The sequence below is a fragment of the Danio rerio genome, chromosome 17 (assembly GCF_052040795.2).
Source record: "Danio rerio strain M-AB ecotype USA chromosome 17, GRCz13ab, whole genome shotgun sequence".
NCBI classification, from domain to species: Eukaryota; Metazoa; Chordata; class Actinopteri; order Cypriniformes; family Danionidae; genus Danio; species Danio rerio.
The window spans coordinates 16,669,895-16,691,317 of record NC_141037.1 but is presented as its reverse complement, the minus strand read 5'-3'; the positions used below and the strand labels follow the sequence as shown (position 1 = coordinate 16,691,317).

At 33.5% G+C, this 21,423-nt stretch overlaps 1 protein-coding gene across 52 annotated transcripts in view; it reads left to right on the top strand.

The window, feature by feature from the left end:
- si:ch211-266g18.10 overlaps window positions 1-21,423 on the top strand; it is a 53,277-nt gene that overhangs the window by 6,839 nt on the left and 25,015 nt on the right. For 17 of the 52 annotated variants that reach the window (XM_087289079.1, XM_087289076.1, XM_087289072.1 and 14 more), the window contains exons 9-40: window positions 303-407; window positions 1,178-1,288; window positions 3,205-3,309; window positions 3,410-3,520; window positions 4,530-4,649; window positions 4,762-4,881; window positions 4,968-5,003; window positions 5,113-5,139; window positions 10,279-11,934; window positions 14,011-14,076; window positions 14,200-14,343; window positions 15,035-15,082; window positions 15,156-15,203; window positions 16,075-16,125; window positions 16,428-16,478; window positions 16,576-16,617; window positions 17,035-17,082; window positions 17,190-17,228; window positions 17,397-17,441; window positions 17,656-17,703; window positions 17,967-18,014; window positions 18,100-18,147; window positions 18,236-18,283; window positions 18,363-18,404; window positions 18,504-18,545; window positions 19,421-19,462; window positions 20,035-20,082; window positions 20,247-20,291; window positions 20,367-20,414; window positions 20,505-20,549; window positions 21,170-21,217; window positions 21,302-21,349. In XM_087289079.1, the coding sequence (XP_087145205.1) occupies window positions 303-407; window positions 1,178-1,288; window positions 3,205-3,309; window positions 3,410-3,520; window positions 4,530-4,649; window positions 4,762-4,881; window positions 4,968-5,003; window positions 5,113-5,139; window positions 10,279-11,934; window positions 14,011-14,076; window positions 14,200-14,343; window positions 15,035-15,082; window positions 15,156-15,203; window positions 16,075-16,125; window positions 16,428-16,478; window positions 16,576-16,617; window positions 17,035-17,082; window positions 17,190-17,228; window positions 17,397-17,441; window positions 17,656-17,703; window positions 17,967-18,014; window positions 18,100-18,147; window positions 18,236-18,283; window positions 18,363-18,404; window positions 18,504-18,545; window positions 19,421-19,462; window positions 20,035-20,082; window positions 20,247-20,291; window positions 20,367-20,414; window positions 20,505-20,549; window positions 21,170-21,217; window positions 21,302-21,349 (3,573 nt within the window). The remainder of the gene's footprint in view (window positions 1-302; window positions 408-1,177; window positions 1,289-3,204; window positions 3,310-3,409; window positions 3,521-4,529; window positions 4,650-4,761; window positions 4,882-4,967; window positions 5,004-5,112; window positions 5,140-10,278; window positions 11,935-14,010; window positions 14,077-14,199; window positions 14,344-15,034; window positions 15,083-15,155; window positions 15,204-16,074; window positions 16,126-16,427; window positions 16,479-16,575; window positions 16,618-17,034; window positions 17,083-17,189; window positions 17,229-17,396; window positions 17,442-17,655; window positions 17,704-17,966; window positions 18,015-18,099; window positions 18,148-18,235; window positions 18,284-18,362; window positions 18,405-18,503; window positions 18,546-19,420; window positions 19,463-20,034; window positions 20,083-20,246; window positions 20,292-20,366; window positions 20,415-20,504; window positions 20,550-21,169; window positions 21,218-21,301; window positions 21,350-21,423) is intronic. The other 35 variants (XM_087289101.1, XM_087289088.1, XM_087289091.1 and 32 more) reach the window with 16 other exon arrangements.

The following is a 21,423-nucleotide window of genomic DNA, read 5'->3' as shown; positions in this document are numbered from 1 at the left end:
CTCATTTTGTAATAGTAAGAAATGTACATTTTAAAATATGTTAAAGCAGAATGTTTATTTTTAATTTGCTCAGTGAAAATGTACAAATTTTAAGTGGTGTCAAGACTATTATACAATTTCTAAAAAAACATGTTCGAAGGCACAGAATGTACTGCAAATCACCTACTGTTTTAATTCACCCATAAACGTCTAAACTGCATTCTGTTCAAATTGTAGCATGGATTCTCAAAATAAGCATAAAATTTGTACGGTTAGTCAAAATTGTTTGTTTTTAATTATTGTCATTCTTAATTATTTAATAGGGGATGCAGACATCACTGAAACAGCCAAACTTGGAGGCACTGTATTGGATACAGTTACTGACTGGATTCGATTGCCAGTGGGTTACTTATTTTACTTGTTTGAAGGTATGTACAGTGCTGAAATAACAGGCTTTATGCAGTCCTCTGCATAAAGAAATAATTAATCATTTTTGATCACTTCAATGAAACATTTAACCCTTAATTTTTAATTCCTGCTTCAAGAGTTCACACTTAGCTGATGATTGATTATTAAGATTGTTTGGCATGCTGTCCCGGAAGAAAGACCCTGAGCTTATAAGATCCTCGAGCCCAGGGCTCCCTCCCTTTTGCAGGGCGAAAGGGGAGTTTGAGCTCAGGTAGATCTCGAGAACTCCCCTACTGTAGTAGATGCTGAACAGATAGTGATTGCTCTTAAGAGATAACTACTTACTAGGAGCATGTCTACAGTGCTGATTTGGATTAGTCAATTAACTTAAGTTGCATAATTTTGGATGGTGGGAGGAAACCGGAAAACCCGGAGGAAACCGAAACCCACGTGAGCATGGGGAGAATATGTAAACTTTGCACAGAAATGTCGGCTGGCTTGGTAAGGACTAGAACTAGTGACATTTTTGCTGTGAGGCAACAGTGCTAACCACTGGGCCACCGTGCCACCCATTTAGGAAAGGAGGAGGAGTAGGGGTGGAAGGGGAGGTTTTTCAAAACAAAGATGGCTGTCATATGGAACTTAAGGTATTTGTAGTGGCTAAGGAATCATCTGATTGGTGAATCATAAATTGAATAATGCGGGACCAGCCGCAAGCAATCATAAGCATGTGATCCTCTCCAAATTAGTTTATAAATAAACTTCACTTATTTCTGTCTTTGCCATTCAGCCATTCTGGAGGTAACCATTATTTATCCAGCGGATTTGGCAAGTGAAGCATTCCTACAAATTTTAAATGTGATCAAGAACACTTTATCAGCCATATTTGGGTTCCTCAAAGGTACTGATTTAAATTTATTTTTAAATCTTATTTTAGAGAAACAGTGATATAATCATGTATAATCACTGTTTAAAAAATTAGGATCAAAAATATTTTTAAAGATTTCAAATTTTTATTTAACACCAGCACAACCATTTTCTCATTTTGTAATAGTAAGACATGTACATTTTAAAATATGTTAAAGCAGAATGTTTGTTTTTAGTTTGCTCATTGAAGCTGCTCTGCAAATTTTAAGTGGCGTCATGGCTATAGGGTATATGCACAGCTAGTGTTTTTCCCCATACTGATAAACTTCCGGTGAATGGTTAGTGTGAGTTTTTTCCATTTTATACGGTTCCTTTAACAGCATCGATGCTGTAATGTAGGGGTGTCAAAATTAATCGTTTCTTCGGTGCATCGCAATGCAGACGCGGACAATTCGGTATCGGTTCAGTAATAATCATAACCGGTTATTACTGACGTCATTTACCTCATATGCGCTCTGTCGCGAGGGAGGCGATCGCGAGTATTTACAACGCTTTAACTACTTAAAACTCATAAACTGTGCACAATTTCACTGTGTGTGTTTGCTGGATCAGTCTTTCACTGACATATACAACAATAGCCCCTATTTCACTGAGATCGAGAGAATAAAAGTAGCCTACTCCATTTCTCTCTTTCTCTCTCTCTCTCGCTCTCGCTTTCGTTCTGTCTCTGTCTCTCTCTCTTTCTCACACACACACACACACACAAACACATACACACACACAGACACACACACACACACAGAGGCCCATTTGACCTGCTGGGGTGGCTTTTCTTCTCCTCTCGGCTGTTTTACAGCATTATGTTTGGATACAGAAACGAGCGCATGTCTGCAGAGTTTTCTCCACCGTGTCTATCATGCATCAGCTGTGAGATCGCCGTTGCCGCCTGCCACTTATTAGTGTCACTTATCTGAAGAGCGCAGTGCGCAAGAGCCTATCGCAACCGTTTTTGTTGAGGGTGTGACCAATCAAAGAGGTGTAAGAGAACTAGACAAGGATCAGAAATTGAGCTGGATATTTATATTTGTTTATATTATTTGCTTAATGCTCGTTTTGTTTAAAGTTACAGTTTATATATCTGACTGTTTATATTAAACGACAAAATTGTATTACAAATAATATATAAATATAAATATATTCATACATTTTAATACAAGAACTGCTGCTGTGAAGAAAATATAAAATTGTGTATGGAAAGCATCGTCAATGCACCGTGATGCACCGAAATATCGTATTGAACCGAATCGATGGCATGATAATTGTCGAACCGAACCGAACCGTGAGACTAGTGTAGGTTCACAGCTCTACTGTAATGTAATAAAAATATAATCCGTTAAATAAACTTTGTCATCCATTTAGTTGCTCAAGCGTAAAACTAGTTGAAAAGCCGTTTACACGCACGCGCCCCCCCGTCAGTATTTGCAGGCTAGCGCAGAAGATCTATTTATTATACTGGGGTAAAATAAATGTTCATATTTTAAGCACACGGCAGGGAAAATTTTTATTTAATGCAGTGCTTCTTGTACTATCTGAGACTCACTTTATATCGTATATCACTCAGATATAGTGGAGATCACTGATTTTGAAAGAAAACGGAAGTAAAATGTGCCAATGGTATACTGTTCACCGGAAGCACTTCACCCAGGTCACTGACATATTAAAAGTCCTTCCGCATACTTCTGGATATACCCTAGTATACAATATCTAAAAAACATTTTTGAAGGCACAGAATGTACTGCAAATCACCCACTGTATTAATTCACTCATAAAAGTCTAAACTGCATCCTGTTAATATTCCAGCATGGATTCTCTAAATAAGCATTGATTCTGTGTGGTTAGTCAGACTCAGAATTGTTTGTTTTTTATTATAGTCTTTTTTTTTATTAACAGGGGATGCAGACATCACTGAAACAGCCAAACTTGGAGGCACTGTATTGGATACAGTTACTGACTGGATTCGATTGCCAGTGGGATACTTATTTTATTTATTTGAAGGTATTCCTGAAATAACTGGGTTTTGTTTTGTGAGCATTTCAATGAAACTTTCAACTCTTTTTTTTTTAAATTTCTGTTTATTTCTCTCTTTGTCATTCAGCCATCCTGGAGGTAACCATTATTTATCCAGCAGATATGGCAAGTGAAGCATTTTTGCAAATTTTAAATGTGATCAAGAACACTTCATCAGCCATATTTGGGTTTCTTGAAGGTATTGATTTTTTTTTACATTATTTTAGACAATCTGGGATTTTTAATCAATTACCCTTTTTTTCAACATCAGCACACAAGAAATGCTTCTTGAATCCAAATCATGATATACTAATAATTTCTAAAATATCATATGTCATTGACGACCAAATAATGTATGCTAAAAATGAAGCTTTACCATAACAAAGTGAATTACTATTTATTTCATATTTATTTCATATTTATTAGGATTAACCCCTTGAGATGTCTCAGTTTCAAGGGTGTCCCACAATTTATTGCAATTGCATAATAATAACAGTAGATAACAATACAAAACATAAATTACATAAAACATCAACATCAACAGAAAGGGAAATAGTACAAATATACACATATTCCTAGTACAAAATAAACAGATCAGTGAATCAAATAACCACATAAACAACAACAGGAAAAACAAGTACAGTCCAAAGTAAAACATGACAGCGAAGTTTGCTTAAACACCTTAAATGATCCAATGGATCACTTGTTGGCAGGGAAATTATGCCAATTTATTGGACACTTAAACATAAATGCTCTTTTAACAAAATATATTTTTTTAACAAGATAAAACAAAAATAAGTCTGAAGAGAATGTCTAACTTGATCATTTTAAAGGAAAAATAATATAAATAATGTGGATACTTAAAATGAATGTATTTAAATATAGATTGAAGTTAATAGATCTGTACACTAATACTGATTTTACAGTATATATATATATATATATATATATATATATATATATATATATATATATATATATATATATATATATATAATATGTATAAATATGTATATATATATATATATATATATATATATATATATATATATATATATATATATGTATATGTATAAATATGTATATATGTATATATATATATATATATATATATATATGTATATGTATATATATATATATATATATATATATATATATATATATATATATATATATATATATATATATATATCTTGTCAATATTTTAGCTTGGTTCCCCAAAATGAGCACTCGTCCTACAGAGCTGGTTGAAAAGGTTGCAGAGGAGGCCACTGATGTAAAGACCACCGTCTCTAATTATCTGTCCAGTCTGTTTGTGAGGGATGAAGGTAATGCATATACATCCCTTCCAAACAATTTGTATGTTTTATGTTTTTACCCTGGGAAAAAATTATGTGCGTTATGTTAACATATGTTTAACGTAACATTTATTTTCCTCAGGTGGTATTCCTGACGTCACTTTTGATCCCATGAAAGTTGTCTCAGACACCGTTGAGGAGTTTGCAGACAGAAGAGATATGTTATTAGCTTATCTCTCAAACATGCTCATGGAAGACAAAGGTATTCATAACATCATCATATTATCATAAATGTATATACGTATGTTAATTTCCAGTTTTCTCTTTAATATTTTCTGTTATTCTCAGTTTCAGATGAAACACCACAGGTGATAAGGCGAAAAGGTTTGTATCAGTTTTCATTCACCCAATATTTAAAGCTGCATAAACGAACTCTGACCTGGTCTGTGGTTGAAACACACAATTAAGATTTGTTCGTATTATAATTCTTCAGGAGAATTTCTGCCCCCTATGGAAAAAGGTTAGTAAAAGCACATCTTTGCATTTACACAAAAGCTGTAAAATTATGTACAAATAACACTACTACTAAAACCTCTCAAATACTACAGTACTATGGGTTTGTTCATACCTGTAGTTTGGTTCTCTTGGTTCTTTCGACCTGAATTAAAACCAAAAAATATATACATTTAGTCTGTCTTGATGCAACTTGAAGTTTCACAATCAGGGCTTAGTTTAAACCAGGACTAGTCCTTTGTAAAATTGAAGTATTTAAACAGCTTATATAAAATGCCTTTAAAGACCACATTGCTAGAATGCATCTTGAGAAAAACCAACACTCTAAAAAATATTGTTAAGACCAAAAGAAAAACATAATAAATTATGTACTTAATGTGTTATGTACTTAATTACCATAATTATACATCCAAGTTTTCAAGTTTAGAACCTCAAATAAAAGTCGCTGAACTTGTTTAATTTTTGGTTTGCTTTCAAATTTACTGTTCATTTAGTTGCTTGTAAGAAATATATTCACCAACAACACTTTTGTTTCCAGTAATTTATTTTTATTTTACAAAACAAAATGTGTACTGTCCCATGTAAAAAGTATGAAAAATAGCTAAAAAAAACAAAACAAAACAAAACAGTGTGTGGGCGCATTACTTTTGCACTGGGCTTCAGTCCATCTAGTTCATGAAACTTTACAAGTATATTTAAGTTTCTGGGGGTAGCTCAGATTCAGAGCATATATAATGCCCATCAGCAGAGCACAGCCCCTTGAGATATCCATTCCAATTAGGATTCTCATGCCCTCAAACATGATGGTTTTCATCTTGTGGTTCATTTCCAAAGTAGACTGATCACCAAGGATGGCAATTTTCATCACTTGCGTTTTTAAGGTCCTCCTCAAACTCTTGTGTATTTTTGTAAAGCAAGAAAAATTCCAGAACTCCATTAGTTTGCAAAAATTGAGTTATCAACCCAATTTCTTTGGGTTGCTACAAGTTAAATTTTGATTCAAACTAATTGACAGACATATTTACATTTAAAATTAGCCACATTTTTAGTTCATGCAATTATCAAAATTTTTCTGTTGTGAAAACTTAACATTATTCTGACAACTTAAAAGTTTTAATCTAATCAGTAATTTAAAATTTTTAAGTTACAACAATGTATTAAGCTATGTAGGGGTAACAGACCTCTCGGGTTATTTTGTTAGAGTGAATGGCACTGATGTAACTGCAAGTTATTTTTAGGTAATACAGCTCAAACATGCAATTTAGTCTAGGATTAGCTTTAAAATGGTCTAAATGATAGAAATATACAAAACAATTAAGATAAAAAAATATTTTGGTGACAGACACTTACCAATTGTATGTTGAGCAGGAAGGTTCAGATGGCAGTTTTCAGACTTATTCAATTGAACCACACTAACTGACATATCCGTTTGTTTTAATCGAACCAAACCTGCCAAGTGTGAACACAGCCTAAAACAGCACCAGCAAACTTAATATTCAGGACTTAGGATTTCAAATGTGCTTGATTTTAACTTGCAAAGAAACAAGCATGTTACAAACATATAACGCAAGATTTTGAATTAACAAAAAGTATTTAGTTTCCTGCATCATCATTTTCTATCCATTCATCTTTACGCATTGCTATGTTGTGTCTTTTCATGTTTAAATCTTTTTGGTAATTAAAACATTTAAAAACAGTGTTACAGATTCTGTATTATGGCGCATGAAATGGTCCTGCATGTCTGCATTCATGGGTAATTTTATAAATCATTTATTTGGATCACTTGTATTGTCTTTCTGTACAACAGTGTGATTGTTAATGTCCTGCACTCTCCATCTCACACAGTACTGGCCATGTGTTTTCTCCACATTATGTAAAAGTGCTTGTCTTTAATTTCTCCAGAATGGTTTAAATCAGAGGTGGTGCATGAGATTTTCACCAAATGCAAAAATAAAAATTTGCCAAATGCATTTCTTGCTGTTTGATTTCCTATCCCCTCCTTGCGATGGAGTGCGACGTCTAACCTTCTCTGATACATTCGCCGGTTTATATTCACAAGCATTCAGCATGTAGGAGTTCTTACTACACGGTATGGCACATGTTGCAAAAATATTGTGATGTTCACAATATCAATGCCCTGGGATTTAAGCTGAGGTTGTGGAAAGGAAATAGAAAGTTTTAGAAGAATGTTTATATGACCAGTGTTCAGGCATTAATGATGTTCATGTAAAGGTGCAGTATGTAAGATTGATACCCAGTGGTTGAACTGTAGGTTTTGCAGTTCACATACAAAAAACGTTTTCACCCAGCCCCTATTTCGACGACTTCAAACAAATGCAATTTGCCAGATTGACAACACCAACACAAGAGAGCTGCCTTACTATTGAAGACACGTGACAAAAGGAATCTTTTCCATGGTAAAGGAGTTTTTGTCCAAATCATCACCTGAAGCTTTTATTTTAAAACCATTTCTATTTCACACAACTGAACAGCAACCTTCAAATCTGAACCTGGAATGCTAAAATATAATTGGGTAAACTGGCAGTAGGTGGGTTATAGAGACTAGGGTTGGGCAATGTTGGCCAATTTGGCATCACGATGGACGATGGCATCGTCGTCTTAGGTGGCAATGAATTTATAATTTATACATAATTAATTAATTCATAACGAATTAATTATTTGTAGCCTACCGTTTTAACCACCTGACCTGCATGGTCATTGATTTACCCATAACCAAATCATGAATAAATGAAGATAAGTTACACACAAATTACGATCTGTCAATCACTTTTTCTGCAGAGCTCTGGCATGAATAGGCAGAGTGATCTGTGTCATAATAATGGCGCCAACAAACTTGGTTGGTAAAAAAGGTGCACAACCAACAGGAACCAACCAATGACTGTAAAAAATATGGACGACGCGACAGCCCTTTTTCCCATTGAACGCCTTGAGGGCAAAACGCCTGCTTGACGGGCACAAACTGTCGCAAAAGACTGCTGAAATTGGAGCCAGACATGCGCAGAAGGATTGTCTGATGGAGCCAGAGGAGGAGCCGCGAAAATGAGCAGAGTCGAGCTTCCAATCGAACGCTTTATGTAAAATCAACTACGCCCCCCGAACTTCTCAGCATGCGTTTGCTGTCATATCAACACAAATGGATGTAATAACGTTAACAAATATGAGGGTTTTATATATTCAATCGCGCCAGCTCCAGGCCGCAGCGCATAACTTACTCGCGGCGTCGCGGGCTGATTCCGGCTCGCATGCGGCAGCGCCTGCTCGCTCGGCCGCCGCATCTGGCTCGATTGACTCGGGCTGGAATTGGGCAGTGAGTCCAGGCATCCGGAGTAGGTCCCGCAGAGGTAACATTAGTCAGTCTGAGCTCTAAGAGATAAGTCTCCGGCAGGCGAGAATCTAGCCGGAACTGTGTTTTGCTATCTGGGTGGCTAGGCGTGTATCAGCAAACTAATAAAGCCAGAAAAAAGCCCTGAACTTAGCGAATAAACAGTGTTCCACCAGGATCATGTATGTCAGAAACTGTAGTTTACTGCTGAACTCATTTTGTCATGGTAAAATAACACAGAAATCGAATAATAACATTTCAGTCTACTTCAGTCTCCTGCCGAAGCTCAGACGCCGCGCTTTGAGAAACTGTCAATCACAGCTGTCAATCACGATGACACGCCCAGCATTAAATTACTGCTAAAAACAAACTGTTTACAAAAATGAAGATCTGCACCTATTTCAGCACAATAACCAGTGCCTTAATCGACCAGAACTATCTTTCGGGACATTTTATTGCAAGTGTAATATTTTTTTTTATTTGGGCTCAAGTCTCCTTCATTAACACGGAGGAGGCGGGCTTTATGACTTGTACTGCAGCCAGCCCCCAGGGGGCGATCTAACGGCCGAAACCTTCACTCAAACGTAGGCTTGCGGCACACTTGGAACCAACCAAGTATCTGAGGTTTTCGCAAAAATTGCTAAGTACAAGCGTGAAAGTGAAAGATTGAAGCAGTGTACTGACGCTGTGACACCTTACCTGATAGATTCAAAAGACAGAAGAGTCATTAGAAAGAGACGAGATTAATTAAATATCACGATTACAACTATAGTGAGACATGATTCAGCAGTACATCCTTGATAAACTGTCTGAAGTGCACTGCTCTCTGGGGTTTTGTGCTCTAAGCACCCACTGACTGCTGGGGCTCAGACGCGCACGTACGATGTAGCTCATAAAAGTGAGTGCGTTTTCAGCTGTATCATGTTGAAGGAGGGCTTTTCAGAAATGCTAGGGGTAACATCAGTGTGGATGTGGATTGTTTTGTTCTAAAATGGCATTTTAAAACTATGACGTATTAGTGTAAATGGGGCCTAAGTGTGTATTTTGAGCGAGCGGATTGCTGCTTTGACGGGGGCGGGGCGGGGCGGAGGATCGTAATGCCGGCTCAGCATTGTGATGTCTATTGGCGATGGACGATGGCATCGTCTATCGACCCGACCCTAATAGAGACCAAAACAAAGATTAATATTCTGACATGAAATGGACATTTTTAAAGGAGAATAGCTCATTTTAACTTGTTTCTTGAATATCTGCAAACATTGGCCATATTATGGCCTTTTTGTATTTTAGAAGATTCAAAAACTTACATACTGCAACTTTAAAATGTATTTATTTAAAATACACTTGCTGGGTCATTCCCTTTTATTAATGGGTTTTTCACAGCAATTTAACTTTTTTCCAAGACTATGTGAACAGATAAAAAATCTAAAGAACCCCCTTTTGTGTATTAAAAAGATTTTAATAGATTTGTAAAGTTTCTTCATGGGACCATAAATGTCAAATGGGCACCATCAGTTTAGTACAAATCAATTAGAAAAAAGTGTTTCCTTATTTCATAAATGCACAGAAAAAAAAGCTTTCTCAAAGAGGCATGTTTTATAAGCATTACAATTTCAACAATGAGCTTAAAACAGTTCAACTGAAGTTTGTTTTGTCAGGGTGCAACATGTGCATACTGGCGAGGTCATCAACTTGATGCAATGACATAACGTCTCGTGTATACCTAATCTAGTACATTTTTTATTTACAAAATGAGCTTGGATCTGTGATAAATCTGAATTGAAAATTGACTTGATGAAACAGTTGCAGAAGTACTAGGAAAAACTCAGGACCCCATCTACGCTGCCTACATCGCTGTGAGATCCACAGCTGAGACAGACGGCGATGAACTGGAAATAAAGGGGGCTGAGGTGGACTCTGCTGAAGATATCTTGGAAGAACAAAAAGTTGAAAAGACAGTGGACGGCTCTGAAAATGATGCAGTTGCCTCTGTTGAGGAGGAAAAAGCAGTTGTTGATATTGTAGATGAGGAATCTTCTCATACGCCTGAAGTCACAGATGAAGAAATGGCAAAAGAAAAAGATGAAGACACTTCTGATTCAACTGAAATGACTTCTGATGTGCAAGACATTGATGATACCATAGATTCTGAGACTGAAGAAATTCCTGAAATGGTTGAAAGTGTTTCAGAGGTTGGAGAAGAGGAACCTTTTGTAATTGAAAAGGTTGAAGACACCTCTGATTCGAAAGAAATCACTTCTAATGCCGCAGATGTGCAAGATGTTGATGATAATTCTGATGTTGATACTGAAGAAATTCCTGAATTGGTTGGAGGTGTTTCAGATGTTGGTGAAGAGGAACCTTCTGAAGTCATAGATGAAGAAATTGCAACTGAAAAGCTTGAAGACGCCTCTGATTCAACTGGATTGATTCCCAGTGCTGAAAATGTGAAAGACACTGACGATATCTTAGAAGTTGACGCAGAGGTGAATGAAGTTGAAACAGTTGAAGACATTTCAGAAGTTACAAATGAGGAAACTTCTGATGTGCCAGAAGTCATAGATGAGGAAAAGGTTGAAAAGTCTGATGATATCTTTCATTTTGCAGAGGACAAACCAACTGAATTGATTTCTGATGCTCCAGATGTAACAGAAGACATTGAAATCTCAATCTCTGCAGTTTCAGAGGATAATGAAACAATTCAAGAAGCTGATATGACAGATGTCAAAGATGAGGAAATGGAAGCTGAAAAGGTTGATGAAATCTCCTATTTTGTAGAGGATAAATCAACTGAAATTACTTCTGATGCTACAGATGTGAAAGAAGACACTGATGGCTTTACAGTTACAGAGGAGAAAGGAACAATTGAAAGCCTTCAAGAAGCAGCAATGAAAATGTCGGGAAATGCAGATGATGAAATCCCCAATGTCACAGAGATGGTTGAAGAACCTGATACTTCTGATGTTATGGATGAGCTAGACGAACCTGAAAAAGATGAAGATGTAATCAGTGTCACCAATGAAAGGGTTACAACTGCACAAGATGTCATATTTTCAAAGGAAAAAATGGGAGCAGCAGAACTGGATGATCATGACAAACTCAGGGCTAAGGATGATTCAGAAGTGGATCACATGGAGAAGGAAATTGCAGATGCTGAAAATGACCTTCAGAATGAGATAGATAAAGATGAGTTTAAGGTTGAAGATGCATCTCATCAAACTATTTTGGGAAGCACTGCTGCTGAAGAAGACCAAGATGATGATGATGATGATGAAGAACCTGTCCTTCTTACTGTCAAACATGAGCTCACAGACGGTGATGATGAAAATAATAATAACAACGACAGAAAGAGAGATGCCAGAACTAAAGGTCTGATCAATAGAAAAACACCAAAGAGCCATTCCACTGAAACTGATGAACAAAAGGCGCACAAGGATCTTCATAAAGAGTCTGCTAAAGGTATTGAAATTTTTTGTGTATTTTTTTTAATAGGGAAAATTGATAGTTCAGCAAACAGATGACCAAGGGACAATTCACGCAAATTGAAAATTCTGCCATGATTTACTCACCCTTGAATTGTTCCAAAACAGTTTGCGTAATTCTGTCGAACTCAAAATAAGATATTTTGAAGAAGTTTGTGAATTTAAAAATCATTGATGTCTATAGTAGGAAACACGAATACTGGACATCAGTGGTTACACGTTTTCAACATTCTTAAGAATATTTTGTGTTCAACAGTAGAAAGAAAATCATACAGGTTTGGAACAAGTCAAGGATAAGTAAATCATGGAAGAATTTACATTTTTGGGTAAGCTACCAGATTAAATAACAAATTATACTCATTATGAAGAAATTAATTGCTGTAATACATTTGTATGTTTTAAAAATCGGTAACTTTTTTACATTTAAAAAATAAAATCTAGTTTGCAAGGTTTTAACACATAGCTAACATCCTAAAATTATGTTACTGATAATTGCAGCTTAAACAATAAATATGTATTGATTGATGTTAAAGAGTATTTGGTCCAATAATTTGTCCAAGAGCAACTTTTTGAAGTTATTTTGTAATTCAGTAGTTCAAAACATTGCAACTATAATAAATTATATGAAAAAAGTCATGGCATCAAATGTTATGTCTTGAAAATATTTTAATAACTGAATCAACAATATTTATTGAAACAAACAAGAAAAAAAGTTCTGCTTGTACAAACTACTCATTTAAAATGAGATGAAACAACACAGTTCTTGAGATTTTCAGGTTCACCTTAATTTATTATGTTATGCTATCAATTTAACTTTAATTTGTGTTGGGACAACATGAATGAATTGTGTGAAACCCTGCATTTTTTTACTGTGTACAAAGTTTAACTTAATATTTGTAGCCAGTTTGATTCAAGTTGAGATGACAAGAAACGTTTATTTGATTCAACAAACAATTAGGGCAGCAATGTTTTTTTACACTGAGTTTTTTTTTTTTTTTTTGACAACAAATAAATATTGTATGTTAACTTGTTAATCAAACACAGCGGTTGTATTCTATAATCTGTATATCAAAGTCATTTTGCCCGTTTTATCTTGGCATAAATTCAGAAGAACACTTATCACTGTTCTCTTTTGGACGGGGAAGAACAACAAAGATAAGGATAAATTGTCATTTACTATTGCTTTTTCTTCACCCTTTTTCTGCGAAGAGATGATTAAAAGTGGAGCAAAACAGCCGGAGGATTCTCTAATGGACTCTACTGCTGTAAAATTATATATATATATATATATATATATATATATATATATATATATATATATATATATATATATATATACATACAGTACATACACACATACATACATACATACATACATACATACATACATACATACATACACACATACATACATACACACATACATATATATATATATATATATATATATATATATATATATATATATATATATATATATATATATATATATATATATATATATATATATATATATATATATATATATATATATATATATATATATATGTATGTATGTATGTATGTATAAATACACTATTGCAAGCTATTTGGTGTTTAGTTACACAATGTCAGGATTTTAGCCTCCTATGTCATTATTGTTTTCTTTTTTAAAGAAAAAATTTTCTTTATTCTACAGAAAATGTGTTTGTTTTAAGTGCAATTTTATTTCTTTTTTATGAGAATTATTTTTTTTTTATCTTAAACTTGTGTTTTGGAGACAATGACGGAAATATGACTAACTACTGTATAATATTGCAATGCCATTTGTATTGCATTAACTATCAAAATGGTTACATTGAGAGAATGAACGAATGCTTTAATCCATTATACATTATTAATGTCATTTTACCATCTAACACAATGACATGGCTGTCAACGAAGAAGCTGCTTACAAGTGTCATTTATGTTAAATTAACACACTCACGGTACTCTAATTCATGCACTAATTCCTAGTGTTCATTATGGATGTTAAGACATGTAACTCTCATTTAACATTTACTCATGATTTCAGTTCTTGAGCAAGTGAAAGAAGCCAAAGAGAAAAAAGCTAGAGAGGAGATATACAAAATCATTCAAGGTGAATGGTTTATTGTTTTCTTCCATTCTTGCACACTATAAATTATAGCGTTTGTGCAGAATGAAAGCTGAAATCCAAGAGAAAAATGAAAACTGTGATGCATTGTCTTTTCTGCTTTTACAGAAATGAGGGAGGAGAAGGCTGAAGGTGTGGAGGAAGAGATCGTGTTACAACAGATAAACATAACAGTAGAAAAGGTCAAGAAAGAAGAAACTGTCAAAAAGGAGGAAAAGGCTAAAAGAAAAGAAAAGGCTCATAAACCAAAGGGCAAGTCTGATAAAATAATACAGAGCTTAAATTGTCGTATTGCTTTTAAATAGAAAGCTGTACATTTACATTTAGATTGCATGCAAAATCTCTTTCTAAGCTCGAAAGTGGTATTCACCTCAGACCTTTTACATGTTAAACCCTGCACCTCGGAAAAATAAAAAAATAATAATAATCTAGGATGACGATATGGAAAACACAAAATGAGCCCCCCTTTTTAAAAGGAAAATTTGCTCAGGGTTTATTTTAATGAGTCATTATTTAATATGCAGTTTAATTATGAGATTAAGTCATATAATGCTTATTAACTTTAGTTTTTTATTTTATTTCTATTTTTGGATTATTATAAAACTATGGTGCGACAGATTAGGCTTTGGCAGGTGAAAATAGTTCATAAAAGTAAATTAATAACCATAATGAGTGAGAAACTGTGTGTGTGTATGTATATATATATATATATATAAATATATATATAAAGATGATGCTGTAAAGAAGGTGGCCAAAACTGAAGGTAAAAAAAAGGGAAAACAATAAAAGATTCATAGTATTGGTTATAATTTTTGCATGTAAGCTACTAACTAACAGTAACCAAATGGTAACCTGAAGATTCAGTGTTAGTAGCTTTGTATGCATTTTATGTACTGTATGCAGTCAATCACCATTAACTGCATTAATATCTGTTGTATCACAGATGCAAAGATTGCCAAAGACAAACCTAAAGCAGTCCCAGTAAAGCAAGGTATGTAACTTGATAAGCGAACTTCTGATAAAGTCTCAATTAAACGGGAATACATGTTAATGTCTATTTGCAGAGGATGAAGTAGCCAAGAAAGAAACCAAACCAGCACCATCTAAGAAAGGTATTGTGTTATATATTGTGAGCAAATCCATAACTGTGTCATGTACACTATCTTTTTAAAGTTTTAGAGCAATGCAATGTTTTTCTACTATTTTCTACTTCATGTATTAAATCGCCCAAAAGTGACTGTTGTCTTATCCTAAGTTTAGAGATTTAATTAAAAATTAAATCAGTTCTTTTGACAGAATATTTCCACAAAATATTAAGCACCACAATTGTTCTCAGCTATACTACAAGTATAATATGATAATCTGAAAAGTAATATCAGGATGATTTCTTATGGACATTATGATGAATATATTAGTGTCTCAGGAGTAAAATACATTTTTAAATACATAAAAACAAAATGAAAAAGATCTGCTTGCTTCATGTTTGTCACTCTGCTGCTTACCTGACACAGTCGAGGCGGAGATTAAGGCATACTGACAGATTGACAGGCAAGTGGGAACGGTGGGCAGGGAGAACTAGCATTAAAGGCACAGGCGAAAAAACAGATGTGTTTAGAGCAGAAAATTCCAATATTCTGAAAGGAATCAAAAATAATCTGAACTGTGTTTTAGGCTGAAATTTTACAGACACATTCTGGAGACACAAAAGACATATCTTAAATCTTGAAAAGGGGTAAAATAAGTGCTCTTTAAAAATTGCTGAAAGTTGTTGTTTTAATTATTATTCACAAATTTTCAGAGGCCAAAATTACAAAAGAAGTGGCTAAACCAGCTCGTTCAAAGAAAATTATCACAGTGCATGTACAGTATAATGTCTTATTTCCATTTTAGATAGGTTATGTAATTAAGATGCTGCAGTGATGGCAATGTTTAGACTTTCACTTAAAGGCCTTAATCCTTGTAATGTTTACATTTGCTTTTTTGCAGAGGCTAAAATTGTGAAGGAGAAACCCAAAGCACATCCTGCAAAGAAAGGTAACTGTCTTATTGACTCACATTTTTGCAGATTTTAGCAATAGTTTAATTTAAATTTAATTACAATATAATTTCAATGTCATTTAATTTTACTGTTAGAAATGCATTTTAAAGAATAGTAAGTAAATATGTGGTTTTATAGAATATTTGAGATTTAATGTTCCTTTAGAATATTTTTTGGGGGAAACTATTGCTTTAAGTCATCTCTTTTATAGTTTAGTTTAGCATTGTATTTTATAAAGGAGTAGTAGTTTGCTCAGACATCAATATAACATTTACTTGTTTATTATTTCTTTTTTTAGAAAAAGCTAAAGATATTAAGGAAAAGGCAAAATCTGGTCAAAAAGAAAAAGGTGTGCAATTCCTGTCAAAAATAATAAAGTAATTAATTAAATAATTCAAGTAATCATGCAAAGTTATAAGATTTGTTTTGCAATTTGTTTTGTTTAGTTGCTGAGGCTGTCAAGGAAAAATCGAAGCCAGTAAAGAAAGGTAGTTGGTTTTGCGTAATTTCTGTTTGACGTATTGTGTAAATTGACAAATTAAATTAATTCAGATTAAATATATATATATATATTTTTAGAAGTATTACATCAGTGATTTAAAAATATTACTTATTGTAACTCTTACATAGCCAGCACACACATAAAAAGTATAATAGCATACTGTAATAGTCCATTATTGTGATTTATGCTTTGAAAAATGTAGCAATAAAAGTACATAATTGTCATTCTATGTAGAAGATGAATTCAAAGATAAGCCATCAGCTCCTTCTTTCAGGTTCAGGATTGGAGTAACATGCTTTTACTGTAAAATTGAAAATGCAAAGATAGATTGTCTTTCTTTGTTTTGTTTCATAATGTTTTGTTTGATTATTTTCCTTTTTTTTTTTTACTTTCTTTTTTACAGAAGCTGAAAAAATTGATGCCAAAGTCAAACCAGCAGCAGAAAAGAAAGGTGCCCCGATTTAGACAACTATGAACTTATTGGAAACCTGTGGCCTTTTAGTATTAGCATTTAATCTTGTCTTGTCTTTAAATATATATTTGTTTTCTTATTTTTAGTGGATGAAGCCCCCAAAGAGAAACCTAAAGTGAAGAAAGGTATCACATTTTACACTCACAACTGTGTGTGTAAACAACATGCTTGTGCTTTAAACAACATTTTCATCAACACGATTTAAAAAGTGTGCAAACTAATTAAAGTTAATTAATCAGTTATTTATATTAAACAATTATTAATTATATAGAGTTATAATTTCTTCATCACAGAGGCTGAAGTAATCAAAAAGATTAAACTAGAGCCTGAGAGGAAAGGTATGAATTATAAATCAATTATCATTATGTATCAGTTCACATTGTATTATCCCTCATTGAGACTGTTATTATTATTAATTGCTATAACTATATATTTATCTGAATTTCAACTGAACTTAGTTGTTGAACTCAATTTTACTTTTTAGTATTAACTAACTTTCATTTCCAGTTAACAAGCCTTTAATTTTTTTCTCATATTTTCATCAAAATGGAGAAGCTAAAACTCCCAAGGCCAAAATTGAACCAGCTGGTTTGAAGAAAGGTATGGTGGATTTGCAGTAACCCAGCATTTCATTTAATATGCATGGCATGCAATCATAAAGCGAAAAAAGTAATTTATACCATCTAAAATGTCATTGTGTAACAATAGTGGATCCACCAAAAGTCATTTGAGACTTATTTAGAACAAAGATTATTTTATGACAAAATAAAAGACTATTTAAAGATCAGTATACCTTATAATCATTTAAAATGATTTTAAAAACTGTATATGCATGTACATTATTGCATTTATGATCATTTTAGATGCTGAAGCTGCTAAGGAGAAAGCAAAACCTGCTCCAGTCAAGAAAGGTGCCATTTGATTTAGTTTGAATTGCATAGTGTATTTTTTGCAATGTTTATGTGAGGCTAACTGGTAACATTCATTGATTTACAGGGCCTGAGGTTTCCAGAGAAAAAGCCAAACCAGAGCCCGCAAAAAAAGGTCAGCCGTTTGAATTGTTTTTATTCTTCAGTGTTAATTTATTGTAGTGTTTTTTTCACATGCAGATAACATATTGAATTTTTCTCAGAGCTTGAAGCGGTCAAAGAGAAAGCAAAACCAGCACCAGCTAAAAAAGGTACAGCACTCACACTCTTTATTTGAAAACATTGTTAATTCTGTGCAGTTTAATTAGCGTGCCTTGTATCATTCAAAAGATGAAGTCAAAGAGAAAGAAAAACCAGCTCCTGTAAAGAAAGGTAGGACACTTTGTTCAGATTAAATGTGAGTTTTGGAAATAGAAAAGTATTATAAAAACACTTAGTAAAGTACAATTTTCTCTCTTGGGTTTTTAAAAGCTGAAGAAATTAAAAAGGCAAAAGCAGCTCCTTCAAGGAAAGGTACTGATGTTTCTTAAACTCAAAAATAAAATTGATACTGTTATTCATTTATTTTCTTTTTGGCGTAGTCCCTTTATTCATCTGGGGTTGCCACAGCGGAATGAACCCCCAACTTATCCAGGTTGTGTTTTACAAAGAGGATGCCCTTTCAGCCGCAACCCAGTACTGGGAAACATCCTCACACACACATACAGTACACTACGGCCAATTTAGTTTATTCAATTCACCTATAGCTCATGTCTTTGGAGCTTAGGGGAAACCGGAGCACCCGGATGAAAACCACGCCGACACGACTAGAACATGCAAACTCCAAAATTGATAAGGAATACATGAAATTACATTTTTAATACATATTTCTACACGAATGAGATCTAGTTAATTGAATTTTATGGTGTTTAAAAAAAAAAAAAAACGATGCAGATTTCCCAGTGATGGGTTGCATCTGGAAGGGCATCCGCTGCGTAAAAACGTGTTGGATAAGTTGGCTGTTCATTCCGCTGTGGCGACCCCAGATTAATAAAGGGACTAAGCTGAAAAGAAAATGAATGAATGATGTGGATTATTATAGGAGTTTCAGAATATTTTCCATTACTGCAGCATGCACTTGTTTGTTTGCTGTACTGTACATATAAAATGGTTGACTTGATTTTAGAGCCTGACATTTTTAAAGAGCAGAATCTGTAACACAAGGCATAAACATTTAATTTTAAAGTCCATTTTAATTATATTGTTTTTCTTTTATATTGTTACTAGAACTATGTTAATCTGCTTTGGCACAATTTACATTGTGAAAAGCGCTATATAAAAAAACAGCTATATAAAAAAAACATGGATTGAATTGAATTTAATTGTTTTTAATTCTATTGGTTTTTTAGAAGCTGTAAAGGAAAAACCCAAACCTGTTTCCGAAAAGAAAGGTGTTGTAATACCTAACAAGTGTTTCATGCTTTGAAATAGTAATTGTATGCATTTTGATTTAAGTTATGTTGTGCGTGCGTGCGTGCGTGCGTGCGTGCGTGCGTGCGTGCGTGCGTGCGTGTGTGTGTGTGTGTGCGTTTCTCAAAAAAGCTTATAAATCCCACAGGATGATTTTAATCAGAGAGTAAAGCTGTACACAGTCTCCTGTGATGGTTGGGTTTAGGGGTAGGGTAGGGTGAGGGCAGTACAACATTTAGTTTGAACAGTATAAAATGAATGGAAACCTATGTAATGTACTCACCTTTCACAAAAACAAGTGTGTGTGTGGGGGTGTGTGTGCATGGGTGTTTTAATGTTTCTTTTATATTATATCTCAGAAACAGAGGTTGCCTAAAAGTTAAATTAGCATGGCAATCTGGGGAAAATGTTAGTGATGAATAAAAATTTAAATGATATTGTTTGCCATAACAGTTATATAACAACACTTTTCATTAATATTATTTTATTAATATTTAATGCTGTCTAAACAAAGCATAATCTTCTAACATTTGTTTTTCTGAACATTTTGCAGAACCTGCTGTTGCAGTTGAAAAAGCCAAGCCAAAATCTACAAAGAAAGGTACAAATATAATTTTAAAAAGCAGTTATAGTTACTAGCATCATTATATTTGTGTGCAAATACATTTGTAACAAAGATGTAATTTTATGTAGAAATAACTGTTGCAATTGATGTCAATGGTAAGCTTATACTGATGCTTTTTTTTTCGACCTTCACAATGTTAGAAGCTGAAGTCGAGGAAAAAGTGAAACCTGCTCCTGAGAAGAAAGGTATTGATTTACAATAATAGTAAATAAAATCCAAAAGAAAGCCATTTACAGTAATCATTCTTCTTATTATTTTAGAAGCTGAAGTCATCATGGTGAAAACTAAACCAGTTCTTAAAAAGAAAGGTAATGCACAGTATGTGTTTTAAACATTTTCATCAACAACATTAAAAATGTGTGCAAAAAAAATTTGCTTTTATAATTTTTTCATCACAGAGGCTGAAGTAATCAAAGAGGTTAAACCAGCCCTTGAGAAGAAAGGTATGAATTACGAATAATTTATCTTGTAAATTTGTATTTTATTAACCCTCATAACTAGAGCCAGACAGAATCTGAGGACATTTTTTGCTGTTTCTGCGAATAATTAAAAAAAAAAAAACTGCGGATTTATGTGGAATAGTTTTAAGAGTATCATAACTAAAAACTTAATATATGAAATAAAATATATATATATTTTTACTTTTATTTAATGTTTACAATGCAAATACAAAATTAGATCCACTTATTTGGTAAACAAAGCAATAAGTCTCTTATATAATATCTCTACTAAAAGACTCAAATATTACTTTACAAACTGTTTTGAAAATAAATAATATGAACGTTTTATTATTGTTATTATTAAAATTACAATAATATTAGTGGAATTAATTTAAAAACTGACATTTAAATTGACACACATTTACACAAGTAAATTCAATGATGGGCTAAAAAACTCATAACTCTTTCAGGCTGTTTTTTGTTGTAATTAATTCATGTTCTTAAATATTTACTTAATAATTGTTATTGATTATTGTTACAATATATTTATCTGAATTTTAACTAAACATGATAAAATATTTAATGACAAATGAATTAAAGAATTCGCATTGATGCAATTTCAGAGGCTGAAGTCATCAAGGAGAAAGTTAAACCAGCTCCTGTAAAGAAAGGTATGGATAACAATCCAATCTTCAAATCCTTTGCTTTTCACCGTATAAAGCCCAATCATTACATAAGTTAAAACTATTTTATAGAGCCTGAAGTTGTTAAAGAAAAGGAACCTGAACCAAAACCCAAAAGAGGTTAACACTTGAACCTTTAAAATGGCTCACTGAACTTTTGCAGTACATATTTTATCATATTTCATTTTGCTTCA